Here is a 21,151-nt window from a genome sequence, read left to right as displayed (position 1 = left end):
TAAATGCTGGTAATGAATATATTAATTGGGGTTAATTTAGCGTCTACAGAAAACGGGAAAAAATACAAGCACTGCTGTATACTATACATTTTTATATTTACTTTGTGATACAATAAAAATAAGAGAAACTCTGAAAAGAAATGATCGACAAATGAACGCAACTTAATCCGTAATATATCTATAAATCACCTTAAAACAAACTATAAATTAAAATAAATTGAAAATCGGCGACACTTTCAAAAATAAAGTATATCAAAATAAACAATATAACAGAAAAGATCATCAAACATAATACATATAATTCACTCCACCGACGAAAAGAATTGTTAAATATAAGTTAAATTATACACTAATATGTTGAATGAATGTAAACTTACGTTTAACAATTATATTGAGAACAAAAAGTTACAAGCTTATACCGTACGTAAAAAATCTTCCTCCACAAGTACTTGGTCTAATTAGGTTATACAATATTCAGCGTATTATTGAATAAAAAGCTTAAACATTTCCCAACGAGCTTTTTTGCATAACAAAAATTGTTTTATTCATTAGTACACTTGAATTGTATAAATCGTTCGTTTGACGTGATATGTGACTAAGCTTAGTATTTTTCCCCAATTGACTTTATTCAAAGTTGAAATGGCAAGAAAGTTAAATGCATTTAGAGAAATTTACGCATTTTTTTAAAATTTTGTGGTAGGGGAGATAAGATATCGTTTTGATTATATAATGGCACAAATATTACGACTATAGACAAGACAAAAACTTATCCCTGTGCCTTGTTGACAAATTTTGAAACTTACCTCTTTTGGCACTTTTATCAGTACTAGTTTTGTTTAGATCCATAAGTAATTGATATTTGGTCAAAAAAACTAGCAAAAATGATGTTTCGACTGAATCAATCCGCTGTACGTCAGCGGACTGTCGATTATAAAAATAAATAAATATAAATAAATAAATAATAAGATGGAGGGGACCAGTTGCAAACAGTATCAGATTCCTACAGCCGAGTAATATCACCTGAGCTAAGGATATTTGAACACTGTGTTTTGTTTGTTTACAAGTCAGATTCTCCGTAAAGAGCTGTGGAGAAGGACATGTAATCTAACGCTCCAGGTACTCCACCAGGTCCCTTGTATGGTGGCATACGTTGTATACAGTACTCGGCCTGGTCTGGGGGTAATTCTCTTCGTAGTTCATCAGGAAGAATATAAGGCTGAAAAGTAAAAACTCAAAGTGGGAAATATTTAAAAATACCACACAAACCTTGTCAGCTGCTAAGATGCGGAAACTGTCAATAACTTGTTCTGCTGTGTCTGTATCAGTACTTTCTCTAGTCATAAAGTCCAAGAAAGCATTAAAGTGTACGTAACCGGTACTGTTGGGATCAACCACCGCCAAAATACGTTGGAAGTCGATGTCGCCTTGTCTGTCTTTTCCAATCGAATATCCAAGTGATACTAGGCAAGATTTGAATTCGTCTGGTGCCAGACGACCTAAAATAAACCCAGAATTATTATGTTTTCATGCCGAATTATAGTAATAAGACCTGTTCGGTTCTTGTCGAAGTGATTGAATGAAGACCTGAATTCGTTGAGCTGTTCCTGGGTAATACCCTTAGAATCCCTAGTAAGAATTTGATTTTCTACTTCGTTAATGTTACGGTTAATGGACGTTAAGAGTTGTTCCCAGCCTACTCTCAAAGTTTCCATAGTGTATTGAGTGTATCTGCAAAAAGTATAGTGCAATTAGAAAACAAAGTATAAACTCAGACTGGTAAGACAAAAATTGGAAATACATGCCTGTTTTCGAATATCATACTCTCTTGTACAGCCTGGTGGATCTTTTCCAATTCTTCAATATGAGGCTTGTAAGCGTAAACTCCCTGTTCGTATTCCTTCAACCTGTGCAATTGGTCTTCCAAAGTACCGTGCAATCCCATTCCAATGGCGGTGACGGCGTCCAGTTGACGTTCGATCCATGGTCCAACAGCGTTGGCTTTTTCGGCAAATTGCCTCCTAAGCGTTTCGTTGTCTAAAAGTGTTGATTAAGGAAAAAATACTAATCATACAAAAAATGTAAAAACATGGATAAACTTGTTTAAACTTGAAAAGGATACTTTGTTGTTTTCTAAGTTCGCCTTGAAGAGTGGCGTCACGCTGAGGCACCAACTGTCTGACGTCACCCCATTTTCTTGTTAGATCCTAAAAATCAATCGCGAATATTGTTACCAGTAACGTAGTAAATGTAAAATAATAAGATTTTGTGTAGCTACTGAATAGTCCAGGCATTGCGGAATAAAAACCGAAAAACAAATTCCAGTTTGACCCACAATATTAAAAAATTATTACTTAATTCTTTGACAGAAAAATTTAATGGTAAAATACCGTTTGTTAACAGATTAAGTTTTCTGTCAAATGATGTTCAATCACACATAATCACTATTCTATTTGGCCCATCCTGTATAAGTATGCCAACTAAGAAAAGTCTTTGACTTCCATATGCCTGGTCTATAACTTCAGAAAATCATTGAGATGTTACTTAATTTTTACCTCCAAATTACCACCAAATCCTTCCTTGTTACAAGCATGAGAGCAAAACAAAGCTCAGATTAAGTCAGAAATTCTAATATATCGAACTGATGAAGGATAATGGCGATGTGAATGAAAACCAATTTGATGAACTCCTCTACGTACTGTGATGATGAGAATAAGAAATTAAATCGCACTAAACTTACGTGAGCTGTAAGAGTAGTGTAAGGATTCTCAAGTCCTCCAGGTATTTGGTGTTGCTTGACGATACTTTCCACTTCTCTAACCAGTCCCACAATGCTTTGGTATTCCTTGTCCGCTTCACCTAGCGTAGCCTGAACTCCAATCATTATTTTTTTGTTATCATCAGGTACATTTGACAACAAACCTTAAAGTGAGAGTGAGCATCAATCAACCCTTGAATTTCCTCAACGGTGTGGACAATGAAAATGTCCACCAAATCCTCCCTGGTGCCGTCCAACCAATTATTGAATGGTGCAGCCCTTTTGGCGAATTCCAAATGAAGAATGTCGATCTTCTCCATGATACGTTCAGCATCATCCAGAGCCTGTCTTCTTCGTTGAGTAAGAGCTCCAAGACGATCCCATTGATCGCAAATGCGCTGACAGCGCCCGTTTACAGTCACGCTATCGTGGTAATCCAAAGAACTAACCAAAAACCAATATGAAGTAAATCCAGGCATCAGATTTTTGAGTAAACACTAACTTTAATTCTTGAGCAATGGCGGCAATTTGCTCGACACGGTCCTGATGGGCGGCGAGATCACTTTCGAAAGCTTCGTGCTTCTTTTTCAACGCTTTCAGCTCGTTTAGTCTGCAGTTACGGAAATCTTGGCTTTGAAGCATTTCTTCTTTGCCTCTGGTCCATTCTTCATGGGCATCCGCTTTACGTCTGAACTTCTCTGCCAAGTGTTCCAAACGTTCTAGACGCATCATTTCAGATAATAACCATTCTTCGAATGCTTTTTCGGCACCTTCCAAGCCTTTCCATGCATTGGCAATGTCCTGTATAGACGTAAGTAATTCATCAATGGACATTTAATTAGATGCTTATGTATTGATTTCTGAATTGCAGTTCAGTTCAGGAAACAGTTTAGGTGTTATAATAATCCATAAAGATAAATTTAATACTTACGGAAACCATTTTTCCTTCACTGGGCATATAAGCAGGTCGGTTGGACAACCTTAGCTTGGTCTGCAAAGTGTTAAAGTTGGTTTCCAACTTGGCTTTCTGCTCGACACGGGGCGGCTTGTGTTTACGCCTGTAGGTACGATATTCTTCCAGTTTTTTCTGAACCCCAGCCAAAGAGTTGTCGGTTTGTCTAGAGTTCAGCCATGGCATTGTTCGTCTGATCCATTCCAACAGCTTTAAGACAACAAAATGCCATAAACTGTGTCAAATATGCTTTAATGTTCACTTACGTCACTAGCCAGTCGTTCGTATTCTTCCATAAGCCTTTCATTTTCTTGATTGACTTTGAGTACCTTGCAGATTCTGTTGGCGGCAGTTTCGGCCTAAGGAATTAACAGTTGCAGTAACCATCAAGTTTGTGCGGTCAAATAGATTAATTAAAGCATAGCTAGCGGGTTAGTCAACAAAATGAACATTGATGCGTTGGTATATTCACACTAAATAAAATATGGATAAAGCAAGCGTTCAATTTTTAAAAATCTGTTTGCACTTGAAAGCATTCTTATATAGACGACTGCAAGAACTTATTTTAAAGATTGTGAAGTTTTTTGGTTTGGTTAGGAAGTAATCGAATTTCATTGGTTATGAGATCAATGTCAATCTTACCTAACCGGTAAATGTCAAAGACAGAACTATAATAAACAAGGTAGCTGGAACTACTATTTTGATTTTAAAAAATACGGTAATGTGCGTAACAGGTGACATATCAATTCAGTCCTATAGAGTATTAAACTTTTGACGTCATTGAAACCTTATCCTTGGCTGACTTTTAAGCTGAGACGCTCTGTAACATTTATCTCTCAGTTTTGAGACTGTATCAACTATAATCAACTATACCTACTGCATAATATTCCGTTTTTGAAGTATTATAGGCACCTTTAGAGTAAACATTGTGATTTATCTCCGTCTGTGAATATCCAACGTAACTATGTTCAAACAGTCGTAAATATCATTAGGAGACCCTATATTTAGCGTAACTTGCTGGAAAGCATACGAATGTCGTCACGATCGATCATTTTGCGGATGTCATAACTATGAAAATAGCCTGGTGAGCATAGGAAGGCCAATAATTTAACGTCACAGCGTAATAATGAGTCGGTAAATGTCACTTCTGGAGTTTTCCAGCAAGGTGCGCCAGTGAAAAAATTAGGTAATGCATTTTCACCTTTTGGGCCCCAGAAAAACAGTGGTAGTAAGATGACACGTATGTCATGACCGCACGTTCATCAGGCATGGCGGTGTTCTGTAAGTCTGCGTGCAAACAATATTATAAACATAACACAACATGCTAAAACATCTCGTACCTACCATAAATAAATAGCATTTTAATAATATAAAATTTAGTACCATATTTGAACAGCTGAAGTTACTTGATAAGAATGGTTATTTGTGAGATCAAGGTTATCAAGATCTTAGAGTATAATTTAGTCTAAATAAAATGTCTGTTACTCTTTTACTTAAAAGTCACATTAGTCAAAATCTCACAAAAATATTCAGAATTGTAGCGAATTTATGTAAGTATTGTGAAAAGTGGAAAAGATGGCTATCTATTATAACTTTGGAACATTTAAATGTTCTTACTTATGCGTGTCAGGTTTTTTGAGCTGACTTTTGATGGTTGGACTTAATATAGTGTTTGTTGTTGTGGGGTAAGGGAAGGGCTTGAATTTTATTTTTAAATCTAAGCAATCTGGGACACACTAAAAAAAGATGACAACAAGCAGGAAAAAAGCCCAGGAGAAACAAAAAATGTGCCAAAAGACCACCCTATACAAGGAGTTTGCGTAACTCTTCAAGAAGATCGTAAATCGTAATGATCGTATTTTAAAATCAAGATTGTTGCTGTTATTATTGTGAATAAAACTCAACATTTCCAACATAAATAAAACCAGTGGTAGCAATTGCATGTTAGTACAAAAAAAAAAGAAAAGACACATTTCGAGTTTTTTAACCTACAATAATTGATTGATTTTTTTTATACTAAAAAAAGATCGAAATGTGTCCCAACCGTAGCACAGCAAAACAGAGGTAATTTTTTCAAAATCAGCAAAAATCTGAGGAGGAGGAGGGTTAAAAACGATTCACGAGACGAAAAATTCTACCTGTTGTGCCCCTTGAAACGCATGGTAATAACACGAAACATAGGTCATAATAGCACGTTCATCTGGCTTTGGGGTGTTAATTAAATCTGGAAAAAATAAAGCCCTAGTGATAGGCAACTATACAAAAATCGTTGGATGTGGTAGGCACATTTAAACCTTTATACTATTTTTAACATATCGATGTCTTGTTGTCAAATATGTACAAGAAAAACTTATTGAAAACCAAACCAAGCTTCTTACCGTCAGGATCTAACATCCTTGGAATGTCCAAATACTTTTCAGCTACATCGAAGGCATAATTTAAGTTCTCTAGTGGATTGTCTTTGCTTAATCTACTGTAGTCGATTAGATCTGGTCGGTGTCTGTGAATCAAGGCGCAGAAGGCTAAACCATCCTGAAATTAACTCAAGTTAATAGACCACAGTAATCTACAACCAAAAAGCAAACCTTGAATGATAGATGGAAGTTTTGAACGTTAACGTTTTTGTAAGGTGCAGTCTTTCTTTGACACCACAGCAAAAGACCCTCTTTGGCTGTCATTTCTTCAACGGAAATATCCTGGATGGCAAAACGCAAGATAATAGTCCAGATCATACCGAGCGTCATTTTTAAGTTGCCATCTACGATTTCTAGAACATAAAAACGCTGTTGTTACCACCGAGGCATTTTTAATTTAATTACCGCTATAAAAGTGTATTAAAATGTCAATTTGAGAGCCGGATCAAGATTTTTTTCCCACGCTTCCCAGTATAACGTTAGACACAGACTTGTATTAAACATATAACGTAAATCATCAGGGAATAGAAGAGACGTGCCCAAAGAACTAACATGTAATTGTAAAATCCTAACTGACATAAAACACAGTCAGTGAACAAATATTTACGAAGTTTTACAGTTTTCCGTTCATCTTGATGCACTCAGCAAGGTATTAATGACTTTAACACGTTCTGAAGAATTTCAAGATTCAAGACATACTTGTCGTTTTGAGAGCGGTAATTGAATATACGCGTGACTACAAAAGAAAATTGCCATAAGTAAAAAATCTTATTTAAACACGCCAATGAGATCATATCAGAGCTTCAAGCTCTTTCGTTTGATGGTTCTTGTTATTTTAGCTAAAGTGTGTTTTTACAGAAAAAACAGTGAATCTCACAGAACTATTGCAAACCAGGGCTACCAACAAAGATTGCTATATGAAATGTTGTCAGATCAATTGTATTTTTCATAATCTAACAAATCAAATTGCAAATTTATTGTCATGTGTCAAGAATAAAGTTGGACAGTAAAATCTTACGCAATGAGGATTACAATGTTAAAATAATTAAGTGGGAAAAATATAGTAAATTCCAGGTTGCATCAGCGTCGCCGAAATCCAAAATAATAATTAGCAAAGCCATCGGACGACGTGTTTAAAGGTTTCATAATAAAGACCGAACGGAAATAGATCTCACACAAGCCGACATGTAAATTATTTTTAGAAAACTTTTTTCTGTACAAACGAAAATTAAACAAATATGAGTAAAACGAAAAATATGCGATTCTCGGTATGTGTATTTGAAATAACACCGATACTTTAGTAAACAGACCACATACATGCAAGGAGTTATGTATTATTTATTTTAAATTTAGTTTTATTATGTAGCCTGGATAATTTGGCACATTTTGTGATCTGACATATGATAAGCGACGATGCCAAATCGTTTGAAGAATAATAATAAATCTCTGTTTGGAGTAATATATGAATTCTGAAGTGCAGAAATATTTCTAGAAATTTTAGCAGTTAAAATTATGATTGTGAATAAAAAATTACAGTCGTATGAATAACAATAAGTAAAACCTGTTGTTTAATTTTTGTGACGAAAGAGATTATAAATCTATTTTTAAACAAAACTCGTACTGAATGTCTCCACACTGCGGCATGATAAAATAGCATTCATAAGTTTTTTTGGCACCCAGTTTCAATGAATTATAATATTTAGAAGTTTTGGTGACTGAGATTGTTTTTTTTTTAATTTAATTAATAACTGGTAAAATTTGTTGATAAAAATTACAAATTATTAGAAAATATGATAAAGTAGTGACCAAGTTTAAATAAGTGGATGATTGGAGCCAATTTTCAAGTTTAATTGTATCTTGCTTTTATCCAGCGCCCATAATTAACACAGTTCCGAGAAAAATGCGGGGTAATTGTCGATGAAACAATTAAATTCCAAACTATTTCAATCCGGTGAAACGAATTTGTTCGATTATTTCCAACTGTACTGATTGGCAGACCTGTTTAGATAAAGGTGCAAATTTGACACAGTTACCATCAGTAGGCAAATGGACTATGACTAGAGAAAGTGTTTTATAGTGATACGTTATCAATTACGTAAAATATTAACCCAATATTGTGAGATTACATAAATAATTTACTTATAATTTACTTAAAATAGCCAGCTATTTGAGCAATTATTAAATAGCTAACGGTTCGTTGACCAAGGCAGTATAATAAACCGGGCGCCATACAAAAATAATTAACGGTGCTAATGTAAATATCTCGAAAAACCAAATAAATTTTATAGTCCGGTCCCATTTAGACGTTAGTGTACAACACAATCTTTAACGACTTTCAAACTTAATAAAAAAACCCATTTAGAAATCAATGAACAAACCTTCTGCACCAATTGAAACTAATTTGACTCCCTTGCTGGCAATGAAATCTAAAGCCTTGTTCACGTTGGCAATTTTGTGAAAACGCATTTTGCCCCTATCTGGTCTGGGCAGGGTTTCTCCAGATATCACCTCGAGCAGCAGCATCAGTTTCAACCCATTCCGAAAGTCTTCGTCGATGTTATCGATTCCGGTTCCAGCTTTTCTCAAGTGACTGTTACACCATGCCGTGAATGTCTAGAAAAAAATTAGCTTATTACAGTAGTTGTTATGTATAGGTAACTAAAAATTTTGGTTGAATTCCAAAATTGCTTAACGGATTATATTGCCCATCTGTTTTGATTGCCATATGGAATGAAACCCAAATTTACTGTCTAGAACCAGCAACATCTAACTAGGGTGTGTCAAAAAGCGTCAAACAATCTCCGTTGTCGTTAGTCAGTCTAATTTAGTTGTCAGCAAACCAAGGTGCAAGCACACCATTATTGTACATGTAACAACTCAAGGTTGAACTAGCATTTCCGCGTATCTACAAGCAGATTTGCAACCTTATAGAATCGCAGTATTATTTACTTTGATTTCTTTCTGTTCTGCTGTTACCTGATAGCAGTGCAATTCTAGTAGTAGTTTGCGATTTGCAGAGCAAAACCGCAATAATTCATGTAAAAAAGTTACCTATTTGTAATTCGCTTAAGTAAACGCAACTGATTACAAATAATGTTTTCGAAAGTAGAATAATTGCATACTTTGTTATCAGATGCATTTTGCATTACTTATTATAGACATCACAAGGTGAAAATTTATACAAATTCGATTTGATCAGTCTTAATAAGACATTCACCATCATGACATACAAGTTGTGTTCTTAAGAATCTTATAGAGCTAGAGCTTGCTTTCATTACAGCTGGAGATGATATAGTAAATATCTTTGAACAAAGTGTGTAATATAAATAAAAGTGTTAATGAGAATACGAAGCTGGATTCTAAAACTTAAAAAACAATTTTTTTCTTTGATCTGATTGAATGCCAATAAGCATGGCAACATTGTGACTGGCTTTATCGAAAGAGAGTGGCGTCTAAACGTACTCGCAAAGTACTACACGGAACAGAATCGATCAAATTTAGACCAAATAGATTAGCCACAAGGATTGTACGACCTTTCACGTAAATATAAAAAGTAGCGACCTTAATGCAGTTATTGTAAGTGCAAATCAGACAAATAATGCTAAATAACTGTCAGATAGTAACGGAGTACTGTCTGCGACTCGAGATGAAAACGTTTACTTAAGAGTTAGTCAGCAACATCGTCATTTTACTAGCATTATTACTCATTTCGATTACATCTACAAACCGCTATCGTTTAACAGCTGTAGTACCGCTACATTATTAAATAGGTGAACCGTCTTTATTTTTAAATATCTAAAAATAAGGAGCATGCATTCTACTGAAAAGACTGCTAAGAGTATTTTTAGTGAAGGACAGATGGAGCCCACGCTACGAGCAATAATCCCGTTTTATAATACTAAACGTTCCGAATAATTTGGACGAGAAATGTGAAATTGTGGTTGGATCGGAACGGGAACTGATTAACCGTTTTTTGTTAAACACATCATATACCTCGGAATTCTCAAGACCTGAGTTCAGGGACGTAAAACCTACTGACATACCTTCAGAACAAAACAAGCCACAGTACCAAGACATTTCATATGAACAAGGTTACAAACTGATTATATGACCTTTCGTCGTCACTAACTAGGCTTATAAATAGACGATGGTATTCCATTCATCTTTACAATAATTAAACCTCAGGCACAACTAGTTTGCGGTGTGAAAGGTATTATATAAGCCAGAATAGTTACATATCCACTGTAAACAGGTAATTATTTAACACCCACATGCAATGCTATATTAAATTGCTTGATACCTATCGTTTTACTGCTACCGCTACTGTTTCAAGGCAAAATAACAAAATAATTCACGATTTGAAATGATTATACATAACTCTTAACACTTATTATTAGTTTAAATGCCTTTCTAAAGCCCTCTACAACGTATAAGTTGATACACATTCGGTCCCCTTGCTATTGTTTTCCATCAACCTGTTTAACGTAGCCAGACAGCCATTAACCCGGTGGGTTCAATAGTCTCGACAATTATTGTATCATTAACCACTTTGATATGATAAAACTTCCTGTTTTTTAATCAAAGGATTGACTGACTTGGTTTAGGTAGTTCGTTTCTAAAGACAACTGATCATTGGGCAATTACCATCAAGAAGATTATTTTCAAACTTTATTGCAATTGTCTTTAGGTGAAAGGAATATGTTATCCAAAATAATACAACCAATATACCGCCTTTTTCGGTTTGGTATAAAAAAAATCTTACTTCTAGGAAAAAACAAAAATACTCCAGAACATAAATAATTCGTGACAACTTCCAAAGTCTATTCCCAGGAACCTTCAATCCTATAAACAAATAAGATCCAAATATTTTGATCCGATTTCTATTTAGGTCAGTCCATAATACGCGTACACTTGAAGCTCACCTTCGATCTATATCAAGAACCACACAAAGGATAACCTACCAAAAATCACTGACATCTAACAAATTTACGTAAAGAATTTAGTAGAAAAATCGATGTTGGCATTAACTGGTGTGATTTAACACACATATACTGTGGAAGACAATAAAAACTATAAAATCAGTTACTAAACAACATTTTTGGCACAGGAGATCGGGTTAAAGATTGAGGGAGTAATTATAGAATTTCAGACAAATTGATATTAATTATCAAGATTATTTTATTGTCTTTCATACTAAAAATTTGGTTAGACACTGTCTAAATTATTGGCAAATGAACAGTGCTGTTAACTAGGGCATATCAGTGAGGTGATTATAAATTTTCGACAACTAGTCCCTGAATGCCGGAATTCGTATTGGAATAGTTCCAAAAATATATTATTACCAGAACAAATTTTTGTTAAATATTATGATCTAACAACCCTCCTAAATACTGAATCATCGACAATAGAATTTAGCAATATTTAAATACTTGGTATAAAATAATATTATCAAACTATTTTAATTTGTCACTTCGTTTGCAAAGTTTCAGGCTGAAATCATGGATTTGGCAACAACAAACCAATGAAGTGACGATTTTGTGACTACACCAAGCCCACAGTGATACAACGATCTCATTACTCATTGAATTGGGAGTGGTTCTCCACCAAAACAATAAATAAATTCATTATTGCATGGTTTTTGAAAGGCAATAATTGTATCAGGATTTATAGTTGAAGCCAATTTTCTACCATGTCATTATGGTATTTGTCTTGAATTTGTAGAAAAATATTTCCAAGAAAAAAATTGTGAAATAGCAATAAAACTAAAAAAACTCTTCAGAACTAATCTAAGGAGGTAGGAATGAATAGATTTCCCTGAAAGTAAGTTTTGTCAATGGACACTCCAAAAGTTCCAAATGACTGAAAGGTGCACTAAAGACAAGTGGAAACCTAAGAATACCTACATTAATCTATTATGTGATTCTAATGCATAAGCTTGCATAAGAATAGAAGAATATTCTATTCTTTTTGCATGTTTTGACTAAATTTACGATAAGAAAAGGGCGTAAGGATTATATTACTTGATAATGATTTGAAATTGCGATTTGTCGTACTTTACTCTTATAAAACAGACCACTCCTCTCTAACCCAAACAAAGTGAAAGTAACCGCGCCGACGAGTAACCAAGGTCAGTTACATTCTGCTCCCTTTTCCTTTATTACGAAACCTATAATAAGAATGCGAGGGTGTGCATACAAAGGGTGGAAAAGGGCAGCCGAAAAGGGCTAATAAGGGCAACGTTGCCAAACCAGCATATTTTCAGCCGAATGTCATGACCTTCAATCGCATTGTTAAATTGAAAGTAATATTTAAAGTTTACTTGCTGATTATACAGTAAAGATAAGCAGTTGAAAACAAACTAATGAACTATTTTTGTTTGGGTTTTGGTTTAAGTAATTTCTTATCTGAAAAATTGCATACACTTTGCTACGCAAGTATATTAGTAATATATGAAGAAGAATATTAAGCATCATTCTTGATAAGTCAGCGTCCAAGCACATTTTTCTCGCAACAACATTTTTTTTTAATAATGTATTATTGATGATAATAAATGCAAGCTGACAACAATGGCTCTAGGAATGTATTGAATAAGCGATTAAGCTTATCTGGCTTCTGTTTCCTATAAACGTCAATCTCTACTCAAGCAGATAGGTCAAGCATAAATCATCACATCCTTCAACGTTACATAAAATCATAAATCCGATTAAAAAAGATTGCATTTTATGGTCCGCCTGTTTGCACAACAACATATCTATTTTAGTATCGGACTGAAAATTTCAAGCAATGGAAGATTACTCTGAAATTGTGGTTGCAGCAGGGATTTATGATTGAGATCAGAGTGACATTAGATAATGACAATGAACTAGGCCAGCAACATTGGGCAATAAATTATAGGATCTAACAGTGAGAAAGTCTAAAAATACAGTATTTGCACCAAGTGTTGTCTTTGTTAATCGATGGTATCTGAGAATTTCCAACAGAGGAGAAAACATGACAATTAATTAAATCCGTAAAACCGTCTATTTGCAATTACAAATGGAATGGAAAATCAGAAAAAAAAGTCCGATTACAAACACTGCAGGATAACAATGTAAAGCTTGGTTCCATTATGGCTTTATCACGAAGTAGGTATACAGACCGTTAGGTTGTCCGGATTTGAATTCGTGTGATTACTGAATTACATCCTTGAATTTCCCTAGTACTGTGGTCTTGTTCAACGGTACACATAAAAATGATGCTTTACAAAAATCTGAATATATTATTACAAGCAAAAGTAAAAAATGGGTTTTCCATATCTGGTTCGCAAAGTAGAAAAACATCTGTCAACCAAACTATTGCCAAAAACAAGCAGTTCCTTTCAAGAATTTCTTAATAACGGAGCGCCGGAGTTAAAATATTATAAAAATGACCGAATTAAATGAACGGGTTCATTAAACCCGTTCAGGAGCTGAAATCTGAAAAATTCAATTTCGTTTACTTTTTGACATGTTATTAACTTATTTTCTGTTTATACGAAACGAATCTTGTTGACGAGTTCGGCAAACATCGGCGTCCCACCCGAGTATGAATCCATTTTTGGGCACGCGACGCGGCGTCGAAATTCGACGCCCGACTCCTACGAAAACGAGAGCGTCGTTGCCTGGGAGAATTTTTATACGATATAAAACCAGATAATTGTAATGAATTTATTGCTTTTTCACTTCGTTCATACACTTTGACATAATTTCTATCAAAGTTACAGCACAAAAAGAGAGAAAGGAAGAACAACAACTAAGTGTATATACTGTATCCTAGCCTATTGATCTCAATCATGATGAGGAATTTGCATGGGAATGAATTCTTTACAGTCAGAACAAAAAGATAATCGGAAGATGCCAGCAGCTTAATGAAAGCTTAACAACCTGGAACTACTAACTGAAAAGTTTGTGTAACAACTAATTTTTATTTCAATGAACGAAACAAGAAATGTATATTGAAAAACATCATGTATGACTATGCCGAGAGCAAAGGTGCTCGAACTCACCGTTGACATTAATGTTTGCTAACGACTTTAACGCCTTAACTATACGAAAAGTTTGCTCAATACCAAAGAACAACAAACTTGAACTTGTCTTATGTTTTAGCTCCCAATGTTTGTAAAGTCATAAATGCGACAGCAGAACTGAACAGAAATAGAGAAAAACATGCAGCAATTTGGTGCTTAAACAGAATTTAGTATTCTCAGGTCGTTTAATGCAATTTTGTTTCATTATTGTTCAATCACAATTGATAAATGAGTGACTGTTTTTTGATATAATAAAGTTCTTTCAGAAATTGATTGATCAAGATGAAAGTTTTAAATGGTTCTTATCAGACTGTTAAATCCTTCATTTTGATTAGTGAATAAGGTGTAACATTGATATTTTTTCTGTCAACATGAACCCACTCCATCCTGTTTATTAAGGTCTGATGATTCAACATCCATCTATTCTCAAGTATTTGTTTATTAAATATCTATTGTTTTACTCAGACTTGGCAAAAAATATAACAAATCAAATTATTTATTGGAAGGTTTCCAAACACTATTTTTTGTTCTCAAACCTTATCACAGTGAAGTACAGACTTAATAAAAACGACAGACATGCTATATCATTTCCGAATATAAATCCATTAATACGGACACAAAGTAACCAAGTGGAAGCCGGGTCCAATACCCACCAAACTCGATAAACGGCAACCTTGAAAAGGTATCGACCCATAACGCCCACGGTACATTAGAACTGGACTAATAAATGACACAATGGAAATCACCCAGATTTCAACATCACCCTATTATTTACACTATTTCTAGTCTCATACGGTATTAGTGCTAGGTATTACTCTTTACACGTATATCGAATGGTGTCCTAGATTGTCTGCAAATATTTGACCTCTAAAAGGTTAATTATGTGGTAGGTTAACACTCAGAAATATCATTTTAAAATATTTAAAACAAAATTGAAATTTGGCACATCAGTTCCCAAATAAGAATTTTATTGCCTTAACCTTTGTCAATAATCCATGAATCAGTTGGTACTTCTTATTGACCTCAATAAAAGCTCAAATTTCTAATATATCTACTTTAGAGGTCTCCTAACACTAACACATTATGCCCCGGGAGTTATGTAGCTGGTTCTTTTCACATCTGTTATCTCTAGAACTGAGCTTCGCAAAAAAAGACTTTAAGGATAAAAGAATATTTCTCATTTTGCCTATCTTATGATGTCAAAAACATATTATGTATTATTGTTTTAGAGCAGGCAAATCTAATAAAGAAGTGAGGCAAAGATGACATTTTTGAGCTATCATTACATTTTTTTGAATCTTGATTGCATATTAACTCTCATTCTTTCACAGGACTAAATGTGTAGTGGTAATTAATATTTCCTTACTCCTTTATGTAACAATAATGACAATACAGCAGTATGCAAAGCAAATAGAGAATGGTGGGATAATGGTGCAACTGGCATATGTCTCTTTAGATGTGATGAATAAATTTATGTAAAAGTGGATTAACTGCAAAAAAAAATATTATAGCTAAACCTTAGAGGTGCAATAAGGTATTCTGGTCAAAAATGATAGTTGAAGTACGCCACTGATCAAAATCATAATAAAGGATATAAAAGCAAATTTGTAGAAGTGATGATTTGAAACGGCATTGTGATTGGTTGATGATGAAAGTATTGATAAATAATTGAATTATGTAAGCAGCTAGAGGAAATGTGCATTAAAGCACAGTACCTTTTTCTGTTGTTTCTCCCACGCCGGATCCAACAAACCCTCACGTTCCCATTCCTCTTCCTGTTCCATATACCCATCGACGAAGGGATCGATGCTATTATTATAACCGTCGGTCTGAATCATGTTCGCTTATGTTCCCCAATTACGAAATGTCGTTAAAAATGAAATGAAATGGTCGTTCGTTCGTCGGCAGATGTAACACGAGAACAGATGCCTTCGCGCGCACTGAGACGCGAACTAGCCGCACTGCACTGGCCCTCAGCCTCAGCCTGGCCCGACTGACTACTCCGCTACTGAACGCGAGTGACAGAAATTCAGCTCGTATACCAGGGACCGGACTCTAGGCGAGGCTATTGCATTGTAAAGCCCTGTTGCCGCACTTGCCCTACCAAAATCCTAAAAGCGTACAGCAGGCCAAACTACAAATACCGGACCGGATCCCATTTTTAAATCCTTTTGGCGGCCAGCGATAATCCTACCGGTTATTTAATGTCATAGGAAGAAAGAATTTAGCTGAAACACTTTTCTAATTAACAGTTTGACAAATGAAAGATTGGAGCACACTTACGGAAATTGTCAGAAGGACGCTCAGACTGTGGCATCAGCAAATATTACCTAAAAAAAAAGTGGTTCAAAACATGATTTGGACCTTCTGGTCTATCTTAAACTAGTTATTAGGGAATAGCGCAGGAGAGGCAAAAAGTAGTTAAACCACTTTTACAAAAAATATACTTGTACCTACAGGCCGTTGAAACTTTTGCTATTCACAGACTCCTAAATTATTTCTAAGCGGCTATATTAAAGGGAAAAATTAACGAAATCAACTATGACACCAAGACAATTATATTATCCAAGTGCTTACAAACGTTTAAGGTTTTTAAACAGCCTAGCAAAAACAAAAATATTGTTTGTAGTAACACGCATTCGTGTTGTAATAACAATAAAGCAATAATTTAAATACTTTTTTTTAAATAGCATTTACGTGTGCAGATACGAATTCCTTCTAAACCTAAAAAAGTTTCAAATATTAATTCTGTCATCTACAATTCTGGCGCAAACTATAACTAACAATACTAGTTACATTTACACTCATCAATTCATTCTCTGCGTGCTAAAGAAGCTAAATTACAGTAGTCAGTAGTTACAGTCACCTTCTGTAGTCAGAGAGTGATGATAAAAGAAGACATTTCTACATAAATACATTCACATATCACTAAAACGCAGTTTACTGCATTTTTGACACCTCAAATCTTGTGTTGACTAGTTCCTCGTCGGAATCCAAAACTGGCAACGCCGGATCACTCTTCACGTTCTCCTCCAGCCATCGTAAATCATCGTCCACCGAATTCCGTGGCGAACTTTGATACTTCTGATGGTGAACGCGCACTTTAACGCCATAGGCGTCGTTCACCAACTGATCTTCTTCGTCATTGTCGTCCGCGGCGTCCAAAAGTGAGACAAAAGCGTATCTCTGATTGTTGTTAGTTGGTCTCCATAGTATCATAATGACCAGCAACATACAAGAGAACAGCAGATGCCAGAATGCCTCTTCCATCCAAAGGTCTTTCCATACAGTGAGACATGTAACAAGACGATGCACTTTGAGGCAATAAAGCATAAAGATCACAGAAGCAACAACGCAGAAAATTAAGGCGTTTGTAAAATGCCTGTATAAGGACAGTTTGGCTTCGTTTCTGCGCAATCGTAATGTTCTGGTCGTGTTGACTAAAGCAGAAAATATCCACCAGCATATTGCCGAATCAAGGACCGAAAGTGGAACGGAGGCAACCAGAACATCTCTGTTGGATTCCGATTTTGCTGAGGTGTTTCGTAAATATGCTTCGGAGGCCGCCAAGAAAAAGTACAACACTCCAACTCCCACCACTCGGTGTAAAGTAGCACCCAATCTAGGCTTTACAATCCCAAATCCAAGACTCACAATTATGACAAGCATCCTGGCTAAAGTTCTCTTAGCACAGGACACCCATTCAGCTAATATCATCGCTCCTTGAACCTCAGTGCCGGTATTATTTATGCTTTGATATTCAGCATAAAAAGTGGCCTTCTCCAACATACCCAATAGTATAACACCTCCAATCCAAAACTGCACGCGCAACAAATCTCTCCATTGTAAAAACGACAACAACAGCCAAATCGATCCTAAGATGATGTAATAAATACACATAAATCCGTAAAAAGGCAACAGTGGCCACTCTTCCGCCGATAAGTAACCATAGTCATTTTTAACTTCAATGTGCACTCCAATCTCATAGTCGGCGTTGTCCAAGCCTACGCGAAGTCCAAAAAAGTAAATACCATCGTGCCTTAACTCATGCAAAGGATAGATTGTATGCCCTGTCGGCTTTGAAGGAACATTTCCTTCAGTTAGAAAGACTCCATCATTGCAGGAATATGCTTCAAATAACACATATTCATTTGAAATGTTTATTGGTTTAGTTGATGCCAAGAGCTGAAACCAAGAAACAAAAATATTAGAAATGTTTATAGTAAATTGATAATACATATTATGCTAGTGAACAGACTGTCTATGCCAATGTATTTGATTTGAAGTTCCATGCAGTCAAATGGAAATCAATCAGAGTTTGCTTAGCACTAATTACTTAATTTCAATTGCCAGAAAAAAATGTTGTTGAGACATGAGGCAAAAGCAGCAATAAGCTTATAATTTTCAGCATATTTATTTTTAAGTCTCATTTAAAAAATCCTACTTTAAGCTACGTTTTGCATGAATTGCAAGCCTACAGTATTTAAAAAAATACATACTCATAGGTAAACATTATGGGCTCTAATTAAAGAAGCTATTCCTTTGGATATACAACAAGTTTAGGTGAAAATAAAACAAAACAACATAATGTTTAATAAAATATTGCAAGAACATACCCCATTAACTTTATTGCCAATATCTTCATCATCAGCATTCCAACATGGTGATTGATAAATAGCCAGACTGAAGTTAACTTTTGAGTCTGGATTTGCAGATTGACAATTAACTAAAAGAGAAACAGTTGATAACTAAAAAAGTAAGCATAGTCATTATTAATTTTGAGTATGAAGAAAAGTATATGTTAACTCAATGGTATTATCCTTACATGAACATTAAAGCATTGTTTTTATGTACTTACTTTTAATGTAAAATTTAGCTCCCTTGAACACAGTTTTCCTTCGAATTATTTGCGGATTGCTCTGAAAAACGACGTGGCATAAGTAATAAAATAATATAGATAATGTATTTACATACTGCAGTAACTACAACATCCCATTTTCCTTCTTCTGGAAGGGAAAATGTTGGACCCACAATGGCACAAAGTATGGTCAGAATGTATAAGCTGTTCATAACTTCAAAATTATATTTATTTTACGACTCTCTGATTAAATGAAAACGATATCTTGAATTATTTTCATAGTTTCTTGGAAAAGCCTGGATAGTGCTAATTTACTTTTCACAACACAGAACCTCAAAAAAATTGAAGCGGCTAGTACTTACTGTCAACTACATTCGATAGTGCTTTTACAAAAAAACTCAAAAATACTAATTAAAGCGAATTAAAAGTTTAAAAAAGTAACTAAGTAGATAATGCAAAGATTTTTGATTATTTTATTTTTATACCTTTCTTTGACAAAAGACAAAACTAAAACAGTAAAAACGTCAAAACTGTAATATTCAGTTGGTAATTTTGCTGCCAAACTAGACTAGTGCCATTCTTTTTTACTGACACGTGATAAAGCAAGACGCACACTGTGTTGGACTAAACTTGCCAATGTCAGTTAACTGTCAAATTCTTCCACACAGCGCCCTCTATAAACAAAACCTAAAATAATTTTAAGGGTCACCTGTGTTTTAACATTTTTTGACTTTTCCTCCTACGTAATAACTAATTTGACCAAAACAAACAAATTTTTAGAGTTGTAACATGTATGTAGATTTTCTATAGTAAGTTCACACTACCCAGTAGAATTAATTTTCTTATTTATAACAAATGGTAAATCAAACTATGTTTTAACTTATGTTTTTTGTTTTATTTAAAAATACCTAAGCAGACAACACACAAGCACCTCCCACTGCCTTAATTTTTTCTTCAGCTTTCCTTGAGAAGAACTTGGCTTTTACAATTACAGGTTGTTCAGGAAGTCTGCCTTTTCCCAACAGTTTGTAGTAGCCCTTCAAATACAATATATTTTTAAAACTCTAATAACCTAGAAGAAATGAAGAAACTTACAGCTTTGACAATATCAATAACTGGAGCTTTGCCTTCTGGATGGTCTTTGTATTTTAACCTAGTCTGATCACTAACCAGAGTCCAGAGTTTATCTAGGTTGATTGAAGGTGACCACTTGGTGTTTCTTCTCACATGGTAATTCCTCATACCCAACTAAAGCACAAAGACAAATAATTAAAATAAACTGTTTTTGCTAAAGCACACTCTGTTAAACTTGTAAACAATCAGAATGTGAACATTAATCATAAATCATACCGCCCGTTCAAAAAATCATCACAAAAAAACAATTAAAAACTTAAAAGGGGAAATAAACTTATACATACCTTTCCAAAATAACCAGGATGGTACTTGTCAAAGTTTATCCTGTGGTGGTGCATGCCACCAGCATTACCACGACCACCAGGGTGCTTACGGTGTTTGCCTGCAAGTTAAATACACCATGAACTGTTTGGGTTAATAAAATCTGCATATGTTTTCAGTAACAATTAAAACCAAATCTTTATCAGAATATGAACATTAATCAAAGTGGTCATACCGCCCGTTCATAAAATCATCATTTTTAAGACTGCTATTACTATAACATCAGTAACACTAAATAAGTCTACTGTAGACAATTTAACAAAAAACATAACCTGCATCTACTTCCAAGTTAAAATGTGATCTTGATATTAAAGCAGTTAAGACAGCAAACAAAGTATAGAAAAAAGTAAACGGAAACTTACCGATACGTCCATGTCCGTGAGAGACATGCCCCCTTAACTTCCTAGTCTTCTTTTTATGGGTCGACTAAAAACAAAAATACTAAGTTAGTTATAATGAAAAACTACGAAATACTTATAAAAACTAATTTGGCATTTAATACTGGGCCATATTAAAACAGTTCTATTAACGAAAATTGAAGGATTAAAGAGATGATTTAAAAAATTACTTGTAGCAAAATTCTACACCAAAACTCACCATCTTGCTGAACTTGAAAAGAAAAACAAGAAATGAACGACAGTCAATTGTCAACTTTTACTAGTTAGCAGCCCCG

At 34.7% G+C, this 21,151-nt stretch overlaps 3 protein-coding genes across 5 annotated transcripts; all 3 read right to left on the bottom strand.

Annotated features, from left to right (window-relative positions):
- Positions 1-72: 72 nt before the first annotated feature.
- Actn (alpha actinin) lies at positions 73-16,230 on the bottom strand. Of its 3 annotated transcripts, XM_081982122.1 has the most exons (16): positions 15,881-16,230; positions 8,500-8,734; positions 6,293-6,474; positions 6,086-6,239; positions 5,834-5,931; positions 4,909-4,986; positions 3,974-4,066; positions 3,687-3,917; positions 3,258-3,556; positions 2,920-3,199; positions 2,738-2,866; positions 2,120-2,204; positions 1,803-2,034; positions 1,550-1,728; positions 1,267-1,496; positions 73-1,216 (listed from the first exon to the last, which is right to left on the bottom strand). In XM_081982122.1, the coding sequence occupies exons 1-16, from the start codon at positions 16,001-16,003 to the stop codon at positions 1,058-1,060; spliced, it is 2,787 nt and encodes a 928-aa protein (XP_081838248.1). In that variant the 5' UTR covers positions 16,004-16,230; the 3' UTR covers positions 73-1,057. The 3 variants fall into 3 exon arrangements, with proteins under 3 accessions (XP_081838248.1, XP_081838247.1, XP_081838246.1); XM_081982121.1 differs by lacking the exon at positions 5,834-5,931 and having other exon boundaries at positions 4,909-4,994; positions 15,881-16,229; XM_081982120.1 differs by lacking the exon at positions 4,909-4,986 and having other exon boundaries at positions 5,846-5,931; positions 15,881-16,228.
- Positions 16,231-16,705: 475 nt separating this feature from the next.
- LOC145730761 (transmembrane protein 87A) lies at positions 16,706-19,531 on the bottom strand. The gene is made up of 4 exons (XM_081982131.1): positions 19,140-19,531; positions 19,024-19,084; positions 18,782-18,891; positions 16,706-18,350 (listed from the first exon to the last, which is right to left on the bottom strand). The coding sequence occupies exons 1-4, from the start codon at positions 19,233-19,235 to the stop codon at positions 17,106-17,108; spliced, it is 1,512 nt and encodes a 503-aa protein (XP_081838257.1). The 5' UTR covers positions 19,236-19,531; the 3' UTR covers positions 16,706-17,105.
- A 365-nt stretch (positions 19,532-19,896) lies between these two features.
- RpL27A (ribosomal protein L27A) lies at positions 19,897-21,128 on the bottom strand. Its single transcript, XM_081982133.1, has 5 exons — positions 21,076-21,128; positions 20,841-20,904; positions 20,442-20,539; positions 20,119-20,271; positions 19,897-20,060 (listed from the first exon to the last, which is right to left on the bottom strand). The coding sequence occupies exons 1-5, from the start codon at positions 21,076-21,078 to the stop codon at positions 19,932-19,934; spliced, it is 447 nt and encodes a 148-aa protein (XP_081838259.1). The 5' UTR covers positions 21,079-21,128; the 3' UTR covers positions 19,897-19,931.
- Positions 21,129-21,151: the final 23 nt, after the last annotated feature.

The sequence above is a fragment of the Ips typographus genome, linkage group LG6 (genome assembly GCF_016097725.1).
Source record: "Ips typographus isolate SLU linkage group LG6, UJ_Ityp_2.0, whole genome shotgun sequence".
Lineage (NCBI taxonomy): Eukaryota > Metazoa > Arthropoda > Insecta > Coleoptera > Curculionidae > Ips > Ips typographus.
Note: the sequence above shows the minus strand (reverse complement) of the source record. Positions and strands in the feature narration are given on the sequence as shown.

What these genes read in the sequence shown, in the direction of transcription:
- Actn (XM_081982122.1), bottom strand. Translation starts at nt 16,003, where the DNA reads ATGATTCAGACCGACGGTTATAATAATAGCATCGATCCCTTCGTCGAT. An exon ending in GTGAAGGAAAAATGGTTTCC is followed by an intron (nt 3,557 to 3,686) that starts GTAAGTATTAAA and finishes ACGTCTATACAG; the next exon opens with GACATTGCCAATGCATGGAA. An exon ending in ACACTACTCTTACAGCTCAC is followed by an intron (nt 2,205 to 2,737) that starts GTAAGTTTAGTG and finishes ATTGATTTTTAG; the next exon opens with GATCTAACAAGAAAATGGGG.
- LOC145730761 (XM_081982131.1), bottom strand. Translation starts at nt 19,235, where the DNA reads ATGAACAGCTTATACATTCTGACCATACTTTGTGCCATTGTGGGTCCA. An exon ending in GGGATGTTGTAGTTACTGCA is followed by an intron (nt 19,085 to 19,139) that starts GTATGTAAATAC and finishes GTCGTTTTTCAG; the next exon opens with AGCAATCCGCAAATAATTCG. An exon ending in AGCTAAATTTTACATTAAAA is followed by an intron (nt 18,892 to 19,023) that starts GTAAGTACATAA and finishes TTTCTCTTTTAG; the next exon opens with TTAATTGTCAATCTGCAAAT.
- RpL27A (XM_081982133.1), bottom strand. An exon ending in TCACGGACATGGACGTATCG is followed by an intron (nt 20,540 to 20,840) that starts GTAAGTTTCCGT and finishes TTTAACTTGCAG; the next exon opens with GCAAACACCGTAAGCACCCT. An exon ending in ATCCTGGTTATTTTGGAAAG is followed by an intron (nt 20,272 to 20,441) that starts GTATGTATAAGT and finishes TTTGTGCTTTAG; the next exon opens with TTGGGTATGAGGAATTACCA.